Raw genomic sequence first — 19,382 nt, 5'->3', positions numbered from 1 at the left:
TCGCTACAGCCTTTGGGTAAATAAAGTTTATTTTATTTTAATCCAGTGGAGTGCTGCCCTTTTTTCTTTTTTATATATATATATATATATAATCCAAAAAGCAGGCAGCATTTCCAAGGTAAAGGTATACATATATATATATATATATACACATACACACACACAAAAAAAATCATAGTTCATGGCTAGATGTCCTGCTTTCCCTGTTGGTTGCAGGGGGCGTGGCCTAATGGAACCGGTGGGTGTGGCTTAGCGGGTCGGCTGTGTGGTGATAGTGCAGGGGGAGATGGGGATTGACGAAGTAGCTACTGCAGTAGGGACTCTGAAGGTTTTTATCACAGCCAGCTTCTGACAGGAATCAGCTGTTTGTAGAGAGGGAACAAGCAGCTGATTCCTGTCACAGTTGGAGCGGGCAGCAGGGAGCCGACCACTGACAGGAGCAGACTGCACATGCGCATGGACGAACTTCCTCTCAAGCTCCTCCATGTCGTGTGCAGCCATGGATAAACTCAGCTGCAAGGTAGAGCAGGACTAAGGGGGAGTGGCTTATAACTGAAAGAGAAGCAGGCAGATGGGTTTAATGAAGTATATTAGGGACTTCATTTTTTCCCTGCCTGCCACACTGTAGTGGAGAGTATTTAAAGAGTGGCCAACCCCGAGAACCAACATCACAATCATTGCAGACTGGGCCTGGAAAAGAGTCCCGGCCACCTGAGAAGAGTCCTGGTTATTCATGAAGTCCTGCTCTCCCGCCCACCTGCTGATGACTGACAGTCTTCTACCTAGTTTTCTGCCTTTCTCTCTAGGAGAGAACTGCCAATCATCAGCAGATGGACGGGAGAGCAGGAGATTAGGAATAACCAGGACTCTTCTCAGGTGGATGTGACTCTTTTCCAGGCCTGGGCTGCAATGATTATAAAGCTGGTTCTCAGCAACCACTTACTTTTAGCTCATGAGTGACACACCGCTGAAATCAGCATTTCTGTCACCTCAGTGAGGTCAGCATATAGTTGATGATAGGTTCCCTTTAAGGGTCTTGTTTTATAGGGGTCCATTACTGTCAGACCCTGGGCCTACTGGAGGATCCTCTGGTACTCTGGTGGGCCAGTCAAACCCTGTGTCAATTTATGCTTTGGATCTCACCCTTTGCAATGGAGAGGGTGAAATCCACAGCCATTTCTGCAGCAAAAAGGAAGGCAATTCATGTGTTTTTTTGTTGAGCAAAAGCGCAATTTTCCATGCGGATTTATGTGCGTTTCTGAAACATATCCGCACCAATTCTTCGGATTTTGAGGCAGATTTGATGTGGTTTTGCCATAGATCTCACCTTCATTGAAAAAGAGTGAAAGCTGCAGCAAAAACCGCATGCTGCAGATTGGGAAATCCACACTGCAGGGCAATTTCTGCACAGAAAAAATCTGCAAAGTATGAGGTTTGTGTAATCATACATTTTGCTGGTGCTGTACTACGCTGCGGTTTTTCCGCACGGGAATCCGCACAGAAAAAATGCACGTATTCCGCAACGTGTGCAGGAGGCCTAAAGGGCCCAATCTTACATATCTTATTTGCAGTACAGGCCAATAACTGTAGCCCCCGGATAGGAGAACACAGAACATAACATGGTAATTGGGGGTGGGGGTGGGGGAGTTTAGCGCCTTGCTTCTGTTTACTGCAAGCGAGAATAGATTGCTGTTTTAAAGAAGAAGCACTTTACATACCACATTACTGACATTCATCTCAGTCACTTGGCATGTGAAAGATAAACTGCAGAGTAGGAGGAGATCTCATCAAGGACACTCATCCCACCACAAACAGGGAGGATAAGCGCTGGCAATTCTGATTTTAGAAATTAGAATATATACATATAGATAGAAATAGATACGTGGCACCGGCATCAAAGTTTTTCTTTAGTCATAGGTGGCAAAGAAAACTCTTGCACTTAAGCCTCATGCACAGGAACATATTTTCTTTCCGTCTCCGTTTTTTTTTTTTTTTGCGGGCCGTATATGGAACCATTCATTCCAATGAGTCTGCAAAAAAAACGGAGATTACTCCGTGTGCATTCCGTTTCCGTATGTCCGTATTTCCGTTCCACAAAAAAATAGAACATGTCCTATTAATGTCCGCATTACGGAAAAGCATAGGACTGTTCTATTAGGGGCCGGCTGTTCCGTTCTGCAAAATATGGAATGCACACGGACCTCAAAATACAGTTGCAATAAAAAGTATGTGAACCCTTTGGAATGATAAGGATTTCTGCACAAATTGGTCATAAAATGTGATCTGATCTTCATCTAAGTCACAACAATAGACAATCACAGTCTGCTTAAACTAATAACACACAAAGAATTAAATGTTACCATGTTTTTATTGAACACACCATGTAAACATTCACAGTGCAGGTGGAAAAAGTATGTGAACCCCTAGACTAATGACATCTACAAGAGCTAATTGGAATGAGGTGTCAGCCAACTGGAGTCCAATCAATGAGATGAGATTGGAGGTGTTTGTTACAGCTGCCCTGCCCTATAAAAAACACACACCAGTTCTGGGTTTGCTTTTCACAAGAAGCATTGCCTGATGTGAATGATGCCTCGCACAAAAGAGCTCTCAGAAGACCTACGATTAAGAATTGTTGACTTGCATAAAGCTGGAAAGGGTTATAAAAGTATCTCCAAAAGCCTTGCTGTTCATCAGTCCATGGTAAGACAAATTGTCTATAAATAAAGAAAGTTCAGCACTGCTGCTACTCTCCCTAGGAGTGGGAGTCCTGTATAGATGACTGCAAGAGCACAGTGCAGACTGCTCGATGAGGTGAAGAAGAATCCTAGAGTGTCAGCTAAAGACTTACAAAAGTCTCTGGCATATGCTAACATCCCTGTTAGCGAATCTACGATACGTAAAACACTAAACAAGAATGGATTTCATGGGAGGATACCACAGAGAAGCCACTGCTGTCCAAAAAAAAACATTGCTGCACGTTTACAGTTTGCAAAAGAGCACCTGGATGTTCCATAGCAGTATTGGCAAAATATTCTGTGGACAGATGAAACCAAAGTTGAGTTGTTTGGAAGAAACACACAACACTATGTGTGGAGAAAAAGAGGCACAGCACACCAAGATCAAAACCTCATCCCAACTGTGAAGTATGGTGGTGGGGGCATCATGGTTTGGGGCTGCTTTGCTGCATCAGGGTCTGGACGGATTGCTATCATCGAAGGAAAAATGAATTCCCAAGTTTATCAAGACATTTTGCAGGAGAACTTAAGGCCATCTGTCCACCAGCTGAAGCTCAACAGAAGATGGGTGTTGCAACAGGACAACGACCCAAAGCATAGAAGTAAATCAACAACAGAATGGCTTAAACAGAAGAAAATACGCCTTCTGGAGTGGCCCAGTCAGAGTCCTGACCTCAACCCGATTGAGATCCTGTGGCATGACCTCAAGAAAGCGATTCACACCAGACATCCCAAGAATATTGCTGAACTGAAACAGTTCTGTAAAGAGGAATGGTCAAGAATTACTCCTGACCGTTGTGCACGTCTGATCTGCAACTACAGGAAACGTTTGGTTGAAGTTATTGCTGCCAAAGGAGGTTCAACCAGTTATTAAATCCAAGGGTTCACATACTTTTTCCACCTGCACTGTGAACGTTTACATGGTGTGTTCAATAAAAACATGGTAACATTTAATTCTTTGTGTGTTATTAGTCTGAGCAGACTTTGATTGTCTATTGTTGTGACTTAGATGAAGATCAGATCACATTTTATGACCAATTTGTGCAGAAATCCATATCATTCTAAAGGGTTCACATACTTTTTCTTGCAACTGTACATACGGTTGTGAGCATGAGGCCTTATTCTGGCTTTTTTTTTTTTATAATTTTTATTATTTTTATTTTTTTATTTTTTTATGGTTCAATAAGATTTTATTATTATTATTATCAAATACAATCATAAGAGAACATCTCAAATTGCAGTATACATACCGCATACAAAGATACATTGCGACATGCAATCATGAACAGCAGTACAGCATAAAGGACAAGGTATAAGCATGTATCTGTATCTGTATAACAAACAGTCAGCTGACAAAAAGTCAGAGGAAACAAAGGCCCTAAAGGGCTTAATAAGGCCTCAAACAAATGATGTATAGGCCAATAATTCTAGACAAACTTGACATAAAAGGGGGGAAGACAGGGTGACACACAAGAGGAGGGGAGGGGGGGGGGGGGGGGAAATCATAGGTCATATCTAGAGAATAGCTAGGTACTATTAAGGAGGAGAATCAGGGAGAACCCCAGATGCCAACCAAACCGAAAACGACATAGATGATCTAAACCTGGACCATGGCTCCCAACTCCTAAGAAACGCCGGAATCTTGTTGTGATCAGAGGCATACATCTCTTCCCTGTGTAACAGCTCATCCAGTGCAGAGGCCCAAGTGATCCTTTTCAAACTCTCGGTTGACTTCCAATTGCGTGGGATAATTTGCCTCATGGCCAGCATAAAGAGCCGCAATGAACCTTTCTTAACATGTGAGATTCGCCCCGGGAAAATAGAAAGCAGAGCGATGGAAGGGGAAAATGCAATGGAGGCCCGGAATAGAAAATTATAAAGCTTGAAGACATCTTTCCATAATGGGTTAAGCCTCGGACAATCCCACCATATGTGGGTCATAGTCCCCCTAGCACCATGGCATCGCCATTATTATTTTTTTTTTAACAAAACCAAATTCAAGACCCTTAGGGCTCATGCACACGACCGTATGTATTTTGCGGTACGCCAAAAATATGGATGACGTCCATGTGCATTCCGTATTTTGCGGAACGGAACAGCTGGCGATTAATAGAACAAAACTATCCTTGTCCATAATACGGACAATAATAGGATACGTTCTATTTTTTTGTGGAACGGAAATACGGACATGCGGAAATGGAATGCATATGGAATAATTTCTGTTTTTTTTGCGGACCCATTGAAATGAATGGTTCCGCATACGGTCTGCAAAAAAAAAACGGAATGGACATGGAAAGAAAATATGTTCGTGTGCATGAGCCCTTAGACTGATTTCACACATGAAGGGGGGAATTTATTATAGAGCAGCATTTTATGCCGGACTATGATATCTCTGTGCGTGCCGGAGGCTGCATCTACGAGGCTCACGTTATAAATTAAGCGCGGCACTTAACTGACATCTTTCAGCAATGGCTCATGCACTCAGTTGTAGCCATTTTTGCAGTCCGCAAATTGCAGATCCACAAAACACGGATACCGGCCGTGTGCGTTACGCATTTTGAGGAACGGAACGTCCAGCCTTCTAGAAGAACAGTCCTATCCTTGTCCGTAATACAGACAAGAATAGCACATGTTCTATTTTTTTGCAGGTGCCATGGAATGGATATACGGATGTGGGCAATACACGGTGTGCTGTCCGCATCTTTTGCTGTACTGTTGTAGTGAATGGCATAAAAGTAGACAAATATGCTGGCGCCAGTGGCCTGGGTGGCAGATTTTTTGTCGCGTTAAAAAAAGTTAAAAACCTGGTGTTTACAGTTTATTTAGACCACGAAAAAAGGGAGCTTAAAAACACCACAAAAATCACAGCAAAAAGCAAACTGGTGGCAAAAAATGCACGCACTTTTTTCTGGCATTATTTCGCTGTAAAAAAATTCAAACGTGTAAGGACCATTAAAGGGGTAGTCCGATAACAAGTATTCCATGACCACTGGATAGGGAATAACAGATTCTTGTGGGTCGGAGAAACGCTATACAACTACTTGTGTGTCCAGCATTTTATAATCCCCATAGACTTTCAGCTAACTGGAGCTGGCATTTTTTCAAATGCAAAAAACCCTTTGACACAGCCAGGGCTGGCAAACTGGGCAATTGCCCAGGGCCCCCTGCTTTGATCCTGTTGGGACTCCAGAGTGGGGAATTTCCCAGCTTAGGAGTCCCTGCTCTGACGCCATATGCATATGTCCATATATGGAGTCAGCGTTATGAACATGAAAGGGGTATTCCCAAGAATTGTCATTATGCTTAGGGACACCCTGTGCATTTAAACCTAATTTAGACTCTATTTTTGAAATGTCTCTGTGGGTATTTGAACTCACAACTTTCTATATTAAGGGAAAAAACCTTAGCCACTGGGTTATAGAGCTCAATGCTAAGTCAATGTTGAAACACCTCATAGAAGTTTCTCTTGTATAATACAAGAGACCCTTCTATGCTGTTTTTAACAGAAGAGAAACTTCTATGATGTTTTATAGCACTGACATAGCATTGAGCACTATAGCCCAGTGGTTAAGGTTCTTGCCCTTAATGTAGAAGGTTGTGAGTTCAAATCTCTACAGAAACGTTTTTTTAAATAGAGGCTAAATAAAACTTGAATACACAGAGTGTTCCCAACAGTGAAAACTTTTTTTTATAGAGAAAAAAATGGAGCAAAACGTAAAATATGATCAAATAACACCCGTATTAGCCTACACCAGGGATGCTCAACCTGCGGCTCTCCAGCTGTTGTAAAACTACAACTCCCATGATGCCCCTCTGTAGAATGTCAGGGAATGATGGGAGTTTTGCAACAACTGGAGGGCCGCAGGTTGAGCATGCCTGGCCTACACCAACCTTTTTAACTTGTGTAACCGGTATTTTTCTCACAACTCACAACCTTCTACATTACAGGTAAAAACCCTAACCACTGGGTTATAGAGATCAATACTTGCATAACACTGAAAAACCTCATAGAAGTTTCTCCTGTATAATACAAGAGAAATTTCTATGCTGTTTTTAACGGAAGAGAAACTTCTATGATGTTTTTTAGGACTGACATAGCATTGAACTCTATAGCCCAGTGGTTAAGGAGCTGGCTCTTAATGTAGAAGGTTGTGAGTTCAAATCCCCACAGAAGCATTTTAACAAGAGAGGCTAAATGAAAATCAAATACACGTGCCCCCCAACAGTGAAAAGTTTGATTTTGAGAAAAAAAACAGATCAAAACGTAAAATATGAACAAATAACACCCGTATTAACCTACACCAGTGGTGGCGAACCTATGGCAGGGGTGCCAGAGGCGGCACTCAGAGCCATCTCTGTGGGCACCCGCACTCTGGAAAAAGTCTATGGTGTACCAAAATGCCCTAGACCTTTCCTGCCATTCATCAGTGCAGGGCACACTATGAACGGCACAAGTGATGCATTGAATGAAGGCAAGCTATTATAATAAATGATAAAGTACATGGAAGCTATACTATATTGGACTGTAGTTTTCAGGTTAAATTGTCCTGTTGGCGCTTTGCAATAAGTAAGTGGGTTTTGGGTTGTAGTTTGGGCACTTGGTCTCTAAAAAGTTAACCATCACTGACCTACACCAACCATTTTAACTTGTGTAACCGGTATTTTTTGTTGGGAAACGTGGCAACCCTAACAGCCCCCCATTCAGAACCTCTATAGGCCCGCTCACTGCAGCAAGCTAAGCCTCATCAGGACTCACTTCGGAAAAAAATATTTTTTTCTTTTAATCGCGATAACTTTTTTATAGTTATGTCCACGGAGATGTGTGGGGGCTCATTTTTTGCGGGACGATCTGTCATTTTTGACAACACCATTTGGGATGTGTATGACTTGATCACTTTTTATTCAATTTTCTCGGGAAAGATAAAGTGATGAAAAAAACTCAAAACGGCTTATTTTTAAAAAAAATTCTGTTACGCCATTCACCATATGGGCTAACTTTTTTTATATTTCAATATGGGCGTATGGGCGCTTAATATTTAGTATGGGTGTTTTTGCATGCGGCAATGCCCATAATTCTATTTTTTGGGGGTTTCTTTTTATTTTGGGGAATGGGGATGATTTGAATTTTTATGGTTTTTTATATTTTCAAAACTTTTTTTTATTTTTGTTAAGTCCCCCAAGTGGACCACAACTTACAATTATCAGATGTAAATTGCTCCATTATTCTGTATAGAAATCACTTTATCACAGTTCAGTGCTGCCATCTAGTGGCCTGAACTGGGATATCCTAACAATGAGCCTGGAAGCCTAGTACAGGCTGCGACTCATTTTTAGAATAGGGTGCTTTCCCTGATCTCCTCTCAGGGAAGGCGCGCCTGAAGAGGCATCCCGCGCTTCCGGTTTTTAACACTCTCAGATGCCGTGAGTAAGGGGAATTCATTGCTGTGAGGGAAGGGGGCATGTGGCATAGTCAAGGGGCCATGAGGGTGAAGAACTGTGTGAGGAGCTTTACGGAGTATAAATCTGTGAGGGAGCGCCGGAATCGACAGAATGTAACTGTGTTGTTAGTACATTATTGCAAGATTTGGGGCCCCACTTTTGATTTTGCCCAGGGCCACATTTTATTTAAAACCGGCCCTGGACACAGCAAGCAACAATCTTTGTTTGATTTGTATTCAGAATCTTACAGAAAAAAATGATTTTGTGTGAACTTTAAGTTATACAGCAGGGCAGGGTTTACCAACTGTCTGTAAAAATAGGCAACTTTTTTCCTGTGTCTGTGAAAAAAAAATTGATGTGTCCGTGATTTTTTTTGAGGCTGGTGGTATCTGACTAGATTATTTTGATGGTAATTATAATCATTTTACAGCACCCGGTAAATGCTGGTGATGATTTCACCTGTATTAGGGTACTTTCACACTAGCGGCAGGACGGATCCGACAGGCTGTCCACCCTGTCAGATCCGTCCTGCTGCTATTTCGCCGTGCCACCGGACCGCTGCTCCGGCGCAGCACGGCGAGAGGCCACCGGACTAAAAGTACAGCATTTTCAACTTTTTAGTCCGGTGGCCTCTCACCGCGCACTGTCGTGCTGCGCCGGAGCTCAGCCCCCGTCCCCATTATAGTCAATGGGGACGGAGCGGCGGTCCGGCGGATGGCGAAATAGCGGCAGGACGGATCCGACAGGGTGAACAGCCTGTCGGATCCGTCCTGCCGCTAGTGTGAAAGTAGCCTTAGTTATAATTTTCATCATTCATTGTGGTTTTCCAATTTGTCCGTAAAGAAAACATTGTCTGCCTGTGATTTTGGGATAAGTTGTCCAGAAAAAAAGAAAACATCTGGTTGGCAACGGTGCAGGGACTTGTAGAGGTCTCTTTTATGGCTTGTGTCCCAGTTCTGACTAAAACATAAATAAATAAATCTGCATGCAAAAACTGCATTGGAAACGCGTGTGTGAACAAGACCTGTAAATTGATTTGGAAGTCTCCAGACACTCTCCTAAATGAGTCACATAGGAAGATCCATCCAATGACATCCCGCTGGTTACATCAGGAACTGTACTGGGCGTTGCAAGGTTTCTCCGAGAGGATTCCCTTATAACAATGGCACTATTCACATGGATGCCTCTGAAATCAAACCCTCTAAGTCCTTGATATTCGCAGCAGTTGCTAAGAGACCCTTATACCACCAGTGAGGCATGGCTAACTAGGGAGCTGGATGAAGCTTGTGAATGCTGGAGCCCCCCTAGAGGCCCCCTATGATGTCAGGTTGCATCCTACATGGGAAACCAGGCTGCTCAGCATTGAGCCAGCACTGCCAGGTACCAGCCTGCAAGAAGCAACAAGAGCCTGTGTGCCCGGATGAGGACCCAGCAGCCATGCCCAAGTGATCCAATGAACCCGCACAGTAGTTGTGGGAGCTCTGGGCTCTCCTCTGGCTCTGACTCTGACAGCAGTAGCTGCCTTGGTTGGGGTGGTGCTGGCATGAGAGGGCTGCTGTCTAGATACTGGAGCCTGGAAAGCCTGCAGTCTGCTTCTGGTAAGGACTGTTGCTTCTATAGCTTTGCTTGGGTTACTGAATGGGCAGTATGATTATTTGTTTTATTTTATGCACTTATATGGCGGTACTATATTCTGCAGCGCTTTACAGACATGAGCATGATATATTTTCTGCTTTATTGTAATATCAGGATGAGTACGTCACTTCTGCGTGTAGAAAATAATACTGTATTCCCGGCGACAGGAATGTGAACGTATAGTGCTGTGTGCCATTGTATGGCGGTATAGAATAACGCAGAATGTAGTAGTCACGACAGATGCCAAGGAAAGAATGTGCCCATCCTTAAAAAAAGTTTGCTACTTGCAGATCATGAAGGGGGCACCATGCTTTTGAATGTAAGATTCCTCCAGGGGAGTATTAGTTGCACTATATTCGGCGGTTGTTGCTATTTGCTAGCCATGCTAGCCTGATTTTCTATGTGAATGACTTTTACGTGTGTGTATAGACTAACGCAAAATATATATCTTTTTTGTAGTAATGACCTAACCTCATCCATAGGACTGTTCTGATGTCACAGCAGTAGGGCTCATGCACACGACCAGATTTTCCATCCGTTTTCCATCTGCATTTCTTGGTGTCCGAAAAAGGAAAAAAAAAAAAAAAAACTGCAAATAGGTGTGATCCGTGACCGTTCCGCAAATTATAGAACATGTCCTACTTGGACCAGAATAACCATTTCTTTTAATGGGAACCAGAAAATTGCAGAATGCAGACGTCGGATCATGCACAAATCCATGTTTTTTGCAGATCCACAAATTACTAATGGGAGTGAAAAAAAACGGAAGCCATCTGTATTTTGTGGATGCGTTGTTTGCAGACAGAAATACAGACACGGTCGTGTGCATGAAAACTTACACTCAGGTCAGTGAATAATTTCTGTTTCTGGCTGCCATGTGAATCTATCGCCAAACTAATGGCCTCTAGACTTGACTAAATCGAGTGATTTTGCTGCGCGGCGGGAGGAGGTGCTGGGAGAGGTGGCTGAGGCAATGAGGGTGGTTGTAGTCCTTCCAGTGACTAATCCTGGCTCCAGCGCTCTCACGGGCAGTGAATGGAAGGAAGCAACCATTACTCCTCTCAGGGGACACCCTTTTGAGGTCCCCTGCCTGATGGTGGCTGGCGTGCTTTTCGCAGTTAGAATGAGCATTGGGGCTCATGTATTGATGACCTATCCTCAGGATAAGTAATTCAAATCTGTTTGATGGGGGTCTGACCCCCAGCATCCCGCTGATCAGCTGTTTAAGAGGCCGTGGCAGTCCAGTGAGTGCAATCACTTGGCCATTCAAGTGAATGGGCCCAGGCTGCAATACCAAGCACAACCACTATACAATGTATGGCGCTGTGCTTGGTCAGATGTGAGGAAGCAATGGTACTCACTGGAGGGCTGTGACCTCTTCAAGCATCTGATTGACGGGGGTGCCAGGTGTGTGATCCCTACTGATCAGACACTGATGACCTATCATGAGGATCATCAATATAGATAGGAGTTCTGGAAAACCTCTTTAATGAGATCTATGTGCCAGTGTAGATTTTCTGAAAAATGTACTTAATTTTCTGGCTTTAGTATTAAAAAATCTATGTAGAAGTTTTATACTGTATCCATTCTGGTAAGTCAAACCCAACTTTTGTTGAGCGCAACATAAAAAGGGGAATGTTTGAAAAAAAACTGCAACTGGCATAACCTGAAGTGTGGCCATTGATGTTATGTAAACCTCTGATGAGCAGCTGGCAGGTTGCCTTTAAGGTAAAAAGTATTATAAAGGAGCAACTACTTGCTACGCATAGAAATATTTCCATTACACTTGGGCAGGGATCGGCAACCACCGGCACTCCAGCTGTTCTGAAACTACAACTCCCAGAATCCTTTTTTCACTTCTATGGGAGTTACAAGAACAGTGCAATAGGTGTGCATGCTGGGAGTTGTAGTTTTACAGTGTCCTGAGTGCCGAAGGTTGTTGATCCCTGCACTATGGGAAAAGGCAAGCTGGATAAACAATTTAAGCGAGATTGTGAAGCTTGCGGCACAAAGAAAATGCCTGGTATGCACTTGAGGAAAATGTCATTAAGAGATTAAAACTGACATGGCGGACACTTGCAAGGCCTGCAGACCTTTCCTTCCTGTGAGTTGCCAGTAGTGGGAATTTACAGTATATGGCCTCATGCACACGACCGTTGTGCGTTTTGCGGTCCGCAAATTGCGGATCCTCAAAACACGGATGGCGTCCGTGTGCATTCCGCAAATTTGCGGAACGTCACAAACAGCCATTGAAATAACTGCCTATCTGCCTATTCTTGTCCGTAAAACAGACAAGAATAGGACAGGTCATATTTTTTGGGCGGACCACGGAACGGGGCACTCCGTGTGCTGTCCGCATCTTTTGCGGCCCCATTGAAGTGAATGGGTCCGCACCCGAGCCTCAAAAACTGCGGCTCGGAGGCGGACCAAAACAACGGCCGCGTGCAGGAGGCCTAAATCACACAGAAATGTAGATTCATTTGAGTTGAAGGTAGTAATACCTGTGGATATCAGAGGGCTGTCCTCTCCCTAGTGTCCTTACATCACTGCCTCTGCTCACTTCACTTCTTGACCCAGGCATATACGCCACGGACACTGCCCACTGTGGTGTGACATGCCTGGGCCCGGCAGTGAAGCAAGCTGGCATTGGGAGTTCAGGGAGCAGAGTCCGTGACGTAAAGGCACTGGGCTGTCTTACAGTGAAACATGGAAGGAGAGATCAACGGCAGTCTACGGAGGGCATGGGCACTTGCATCAACGGGGAACGCCCCCTGGGCACTTGCAAGTCATTAGCATAAGTACGATCTGTTAACTGTTTATATCACCTACAGGGCAATGATTACAGTTTAATACGTGTAAAGTAGGTGACAGACTCCCTTTAAAAGGTGACAACATACAACAAAATTGTGCCAAAATGTTGATGTACAATTTTGGCACAAATTAAGCCATCTAATCGGTGCATCAGTGGGGAACGCCCCCCCCCCCCCCCCCCCCCCACTGAACCTAACAGTCTAATGTGCACCAGATAAATCGGTGATAAATCTGGTGCATCTTTAGACAGTCTAGTAATAGGAGTGTCTGTCAAGTGACTGGGAGCTGAGCTGCAGTACGATGGCCCAACACAGTGGACAGAGCCCTCTCTGCTTAGTGTCTGGCTGCCGAAAACAGCTGATTGGTATGGGTGCCAGTTATTGGACCCCAACCAATCTGATATTGATGACCTACCTGGAGGATTAGTCATCAGTATCTAAAAGATTGAATACCCCTTTAAGAAGACATTTTCTCAGAACTAAAACTGATTGAGTTGTCCTCTGAATTTGCATGAGCGGGGCCGTTTATGCCGTTAGCTTAGAAACCACCGACCAGGCGCCAGGCTGTTTCAGTTGAAAAAGTCTCCTTGAAATGTATGTATGCTGAAGAACAGCAAGTAAGATGTGTAAATCTTGTCATGTTGAAGCTCATTGTGGACTGATGCGTGGACACAGCCTGGAACTTGGAGAGGAATGAAAGGAGAAGTGTGTAGATGAGGTCATTACACAGGAGAAATCTTCTGATGGTCACACCAAGTAAGCATGAAGGTGAGAGAACGTCTTGTTAGGACAAGGATATTCCTATAGTATAGCTCCTATTGTAAACATGGAGCTTAGAGAATTAAGCTAAAGTCTACCTTCCAGAACCAATTTTTTAGAAAAATGAAAATCTATACTGATTGATTTCCTAATATATCTTTATAATGGTGGCACGACCATGGTCATGGTCGTGACTCCTAAACCGCAGGATGTTGCCTGCGGTCTCGTGTGGTTGTTTCAACAACAGGTGAGGGCCGCTTGTATGTTGCCTCACTTGTGGTTGCCGTTGGCAACATGTTCTTATGAGGTTTTGGCAGTATAGCGGCCTGAGCGGTTGCTAGGCAACTTGCTGTCAAGTGCATGTGGTTGCACCTGTCTTGGTGTGTTTGTATGTGTGCACAAGGTTTTGTATGTGTGATTGTTGGTTGTGCACGAGGTTTATTTATGGGTGCACGTCCCCTTTAAGAGGTTGTTTTACCCTGCTCCTTGTTCCAGGGCAATCCTGAGGGCTAGCAGGGATTATTAGGTTCCGGTGTATGAGCCCTCCCACCATCAGGGTTGGCTCATATGGTTAGGAGTCAGGGTCAGATTAGGGACGCGACAGGAGGTGAGCTGCTCCCTAATTCTGTCGTCCTGGCCGTGCAGCCACTAACATCTTCTGCCATCGCACGGCTGAGGGTTTTCCCCATCCTCAGCCGTGACAAGTGGTCACAGATTTGTTCCAGATTGATATCACTTCAGATTAACATATTTTTAAACCACAAAATTCTGGCTGCCTGTGGCTGCCACTAGAGGGAGCTCACAAGTTTACTGCACAGTGGTCCATATTTACGAATGTGAGTGAATCTAGATGTTGACATAAACTGCGCCAATACTTGCCACAATTTGACACATCTAGGTTTAGAAAAATCATCAGTGCTTGGGGGACGTGTCTTAGCAGAACAGGACGATGACTAGGGCTGAAAGGATTACTCGAATTAATCGATTAACTCGACACAAAAAAATCCTTGATGCAAATTTTTTGCATCGATGATTCCTTTGTGCCATGTGATCATGGAGTGTGAGTGAAGAGCTTGCTATTACTCATGCTCCGTGGTCACCCGCCTGCTCACACAGCGCTGCACTGGATCCTGACATACACACATCGTCAGGACATAGTGCACGTAAGCATGTAAGCACGCACTATGACCTGATGCTGTGTGACATCAGGTCCCAGTGCAGCGCGTGAAGAACTGGATGGAAGATCTCTGGAGTGTCGGCAGCATCGTACAGAAAAGGGAGGTACAGGTAAGTATTTTAGTTCACTGGCGATGTAGCTGGGCACTAATGGCTAGGAGGGGGAGTGGGGGAACTGATGGCAGTGGAGGAAGCTGGTGGCACAGGGGGAGTTTATGACACTGGGGGCGAGCTGATGGCATGGGGGAGCTGGTGGCATTGGGGAGGAGCGGGTGGCATTGGAGGGGGAGCTGATGGCACTGAGAGGGGGAGCAACTGATGACATAGGGAAGCTGGTGGCATTGGGGGAGGACCTGGTGGCATTGGAGGGGGAACTGATGGCATTGCAGGGGGAACTGGTAGCATTGGAGGGGGAACTGGTGGCATTGCCATAGTTTTTTTCTTATTAGAGTACTCATTGGATTAATCGGTAGAATACTTGATTACTAAAATCGATAGCTACAGCCCTAGCCATGACCTAAGATGCACCATTTTGCACCACAAAGTAAGCCAAACAATAGTTGATGTGGAGTAAAGTCCAATGATTGGGGCAATTATCGGGAAGGAGCTTTCTTAGGAACACTCATTCCTGATACATGCCCTTTGTGATGGTGCTGCCAGGAAAACGATTGTTCATTGGGTGAAAGCATTGCTGGTGCGGTCACCTAAATCATCCTTTCTGAGTAGCAGATCCTCCTATGTAGACAGTTCTCTGCTGCCCGGAAACAAGGATTCTCTCTGGGGACAAGTGATCACAGCAGTGATTGCTCGTCTCCATACAGTGAAGGTGATTGCTGCACGTAAATGCTGCTCTCACTTCCTCTGAGGAGCAGGCAATTATCAGGAATGAATGGATTATCCCCGATAATTTCCTGCTGTGTTGGTCCAGGTGAAGAGGCCCTTAGACAAAAGTGTCTAGCCATATACCACATTAATCACCCAGCATCAGTCACTGTAATCTGTCCCACATAACTCAATAAAAGAAATTACTCCATGTGCATTCCGTTTCCATATGTCCGTTCTGCAAAAAAAATAGAACATGTACTAATATTGTCCGCATAATGGACAGGTATCGGACTGTTCTATTAGGAGACAGCTGTTTCGTTCCGCAAAATACGGAATGCACACGGATGTCATCCGTATTTTTTGTGGATCCGTGTTTTGCGGACCGCAAAATACATATGGTCGTTTGCGTGAGCCCTTATTCAGGAGAGTATTTTGGACCTAAAATGATACAGTGCTAAAAGTGGACATTCATTTACAGCCTCTGTACACTGCTAGATAGAGCAGGCAATTGTCAGGAAGGAAGCGTTCCTTACTAGTAAGCGCCTGCTTGTCAGTGAAGGATACCACTGCATTTACATGAAGAGATCTCCTTCACAGTATAGGGAGGAGCCATCACTAATGTCATTGCTCGTCCTCATATGGCATGGGCGGACTGGCCATATACCCTAAAGGGAAATTTAGGGAAATGAGGTGGGGGGGGGGGGGGGGGGGGTTATATCCAGCAGAGAAGCCTCCTTCCTTGTAGGGCAGTTGTAACACATTCCTGCAGCTTTTTCAGAAGACACCCCCCACAACATCCCAGCGTACACCAAAAATGATCTTGCTAGGTTCATAAAAGGTCATTGAAGGCTTTTGTTAAAGTGGTAGCCCAGGATTTAATAAGTTGCTCTCAATCCGAAGCCCACTCTAGAGCACCAATGAAGGAGGATGCTCACTGCGCATGTGCCGGCCCTGTAGTACAGTGGGCAGTGGCAGAGTGCCCATTAAAAGTAGGAGTACAGATGCCACTCCTACAGTCTCAGGCGGGTGCAAGCAGGGGTGGATTGGCCATAGACCTTACAGGGAAATTTCCCGGTGGGCCAATGCCTAAGGGGGTCGCCTGGGCCCTCCTCATGGCCGGCCAGTGGATGTTTTGGGGGATATATTTTGTTTCTGCTGGCAGTATTTTGTGATGGACTGTGGTATTTGGCTCTGTTGGGGTGGTATAGTGTGCCACAGTATGGTATTGCTGGCCCTGCCTTCCATCAATTTAGACCCACTTTTAGTATTTTATCCAGGGCCACTTTAAGTTTCCAGTCCGCCCCTGGGTGCAAGATACAGCTGCAGCTCTGTGGACGTGACCTCAGCATAAGTAGGGGGTTTACAGAGCGGATGGGGTCCTATGACCAACATGAATGTCGGCTAAACAGAACCAAAACGATAATTATTGTAAATTACAGAATGTCTTATTGTCACAATACAGTTGATTGAGAGCAACTTGTTAAATCATGGACAACCCCTTTAAATTAACCTTATTTATGTTGGATGCTGACTATGCCCTCCGCCCAGAACTTTTCTTGTGGAGGACATCAGTTTTCATTGAATTCAGCAGAATATACGGTACTTTATATGATGGAAATTAGAATAACTGAAGAGATAATGGAAGTGACTCATAGAAGTGGGAGCTCTGCTGGGAAGACGGGTCTTAGGGTTGTTCTATTTAATAAAATACGTGGCTATATCTGGAAGAATACACGTTGTCATGGAAATGATTTGGCACCTCGTTTTACTGTTAGCATTTGATCATGCATCAGCAGATCTGTCTCCATGTTAAAGATGCACACGCAAGTCTTTATCTTTATCATCATCTGAAGAATATTGTCTGTACATCTGATTTCATACCTGTAGTTATATATCTTTAGCTATGTTTCATCTTATACTGTCATTTATACAATCAGCATCTTCCATTATACTATGGCGTCTTTCACTCACACATACAATTTTTTCATCTTAAAAAAACCCTAGCATAAATATTGAAGGGGTTATCTTCTGATTAATGTAAAAAAAGGAAACTTGCTGCAGCTCTCCCTATCACAGCTCAGAGGGTGTGTCCTATCTGCTGCAGCTCTCTCCCTATCACAGCTCAGGGGGTGTGTCCTATCTGCTGCAGCTCTCTCCCTATCACAGCTCAGGGGGCGTGTCCTATCTGCTGCGGCTCTCCCTATCACAGCTCAGAGGGTGTGTCCTATCTGCTGCAGCTCTCTCCCTATGACAGCTCAGGGGGTGTGTCCTATCTGCTGCAGCTCTCTCCCTATCACAGCTCAGGGGGCGTGTCCTATCTGCTGCGGCTCTCCCTATCACAGCTCAGAGGGTGTGTCCTATCTGCTGCAGCTCTCTCCCTATCACAGCTCAGGGGGCATGTCCTATCTGCTGCAGCTCTCCCTATCACAGCTCAGAGGGTGTGTCCTATCTGCTACAGCTCTCTCCCTATCACAGCTCAGGGGGTGTGTCCTATCTGCTGCAGCTCTCTCCCTATCACAGCTCAGGGGGCGTGTCCTATCTGCTGCGGCTCTCCCTATCAAAGCTCAGAGGGTGTGTCCTATCTTCTGCAGCTCTCTCCCTATCACAGCTCAGGGGGCATGTCCTATCTGCTGCAGCTCTCCCTATCACAGCTCAGAGGGTGTGTCCTATCTGCTGCAGCTCTCTCCTTATTATAGCTCAGGGGGTGTTTTTTCTGCTGCAGATTTGCTCATGCAGCTGTCACAGATTCTAACCGTAGATCTAACTGATGGCAATTAAAGGATGGAACTGAGCATGTGCATCCATCTCGGCGATGTTTCTGAGATGGAAGAGAAATGAGGAAAAGAACAAACAATAGGTGGCGCTATACAGATATATTTTATTCATTAACTCAGTGGCTATTCTAAATGCTTAATTACATGCATATCTAGGTGCTGGTTTGAAAAAATATAGAATATTTTTCCATGGGACAATCTCTTTGAGTATTTTTTTTATAGTGTCTTAACTGGTGCTTTTATTTTGTTACATTTGGAACATGTTTTTTTTTTCTAGTGTTTTTTCAAGCTCTATAGAGAAGATTATGGAAATGCACCTGAAAATAAAATAAAAATCTAAAAAACACCAGAAACCCCAAGAATTCTACAAAAACACCAGATACTAAAGTGCTGTATATGTAGACTGTTTCATACTTTACTATAGACAATAAAGGGGTTTTCCAGGAATTTAATATGACCTATCCTCAGGATTGAGGGAACAACAGTTGTCACTCTTTTGGGGTGCCGTCTCCCCTATTTGTGTATTGCTGCAAGTATGGAATAAAGATACAGTTGGATTTTACACTGGTGCTGAATCAATCTTTTCTATGTATATTGTACCTCTTATACATCATAACCCAAAAGCAAAGTGGCAGTGATATACTTCGAACCCAGGGGTAGGCAACCTCCAGCTGTTGTGAAACTGCAACTCCCAGCATGCATAATTGCTCTTCTTAGAACTCCCATAGAAATGAATGGAGCTTGCTGAGCATCATAGCTTCACAACAGCTGGAGTGCCGAAGGCTGCTGACCCCTGTTCTAACCCTAAGGGCCAATGACATGGTTCTGACACTGGCCCAAGTTTCGGTAATGCTCTGACATCTGGTTGTGGCAACATTGTCATGTTCCGCATGCCTCGAAAAGAATTTGTGGAAATATAAAGATGTATTTTCTGGAGACTGTTTATGTGAATACGATGCAGACTGCAAAATAGAAAGCAAATGTATAGAGGAAATATTTTTTGGATGACATCACGTGTACCAGACATAAGAGGTTACGGAATGCAGCCTGATATAACATTGAGAGAAAAGTGGATAAGTAATAGCCTCCTGACGAAGCAGAGGAAGCGAAGCGCGCGTCGAGGTGTTTTCTGGCCACTTTGGTCTCTTTTCCCCCAATCATGTCTACAGGTGGGTTCTTGTGGGTAGGAGGATTTTGTTAATATGTGATTGAGGTAGCTTCTCTAT

General features: G+C 44.4%; 1 protein-coding gene across 4 annotated transcripts in view; it reads left to right on the top strand.

Moving 5' to 3' along the window:
- The window catches only part of ARHGEF4 (Rho guanine nucleotide exchange factor 4), a 258,013-nt gene that overhangs the window by 161,310 nt on the left and 77,321 nt on the right, over positions 1–19,382 (top strand). The window contains exon 1 of one of the 4 annotated variants that reach the window (XM_040427878.1): positions 9,490–9,775. The exons of the other annotated variants lie outside the window; for them this stretch is intronic. Coding sequence (XP_040283812.1) covers positions 9,598–9,775 — 178 coding nt within the window. The 5' untranslated portion in view covers positions 9,490–9,597. Of the gene's footprint in view, positions 1–9,489; positions 9,776–19,382 lie in introns of those variants that run through there. 4 annotated transcript variants of the gene reach the window in all.

The sequence above is a fragment of the Bufo bufo genome, chromosome 4, assembly GCF_905171765.1.
Source record: "Bufo bufo chromosome 4, aBufBuf1.1, whole genome shotgun sequence".
Taxonomy (NCBI): Eukaryota; Metazoa; Chordata; class Amphibia; order Anura; family Bufonidae; genus Bufo; species Bufo bufo.
Note: the sequence above shows the minus strand (reverse complement) of the source record. Positions and strands in the feature narration are given on the sequence as shown.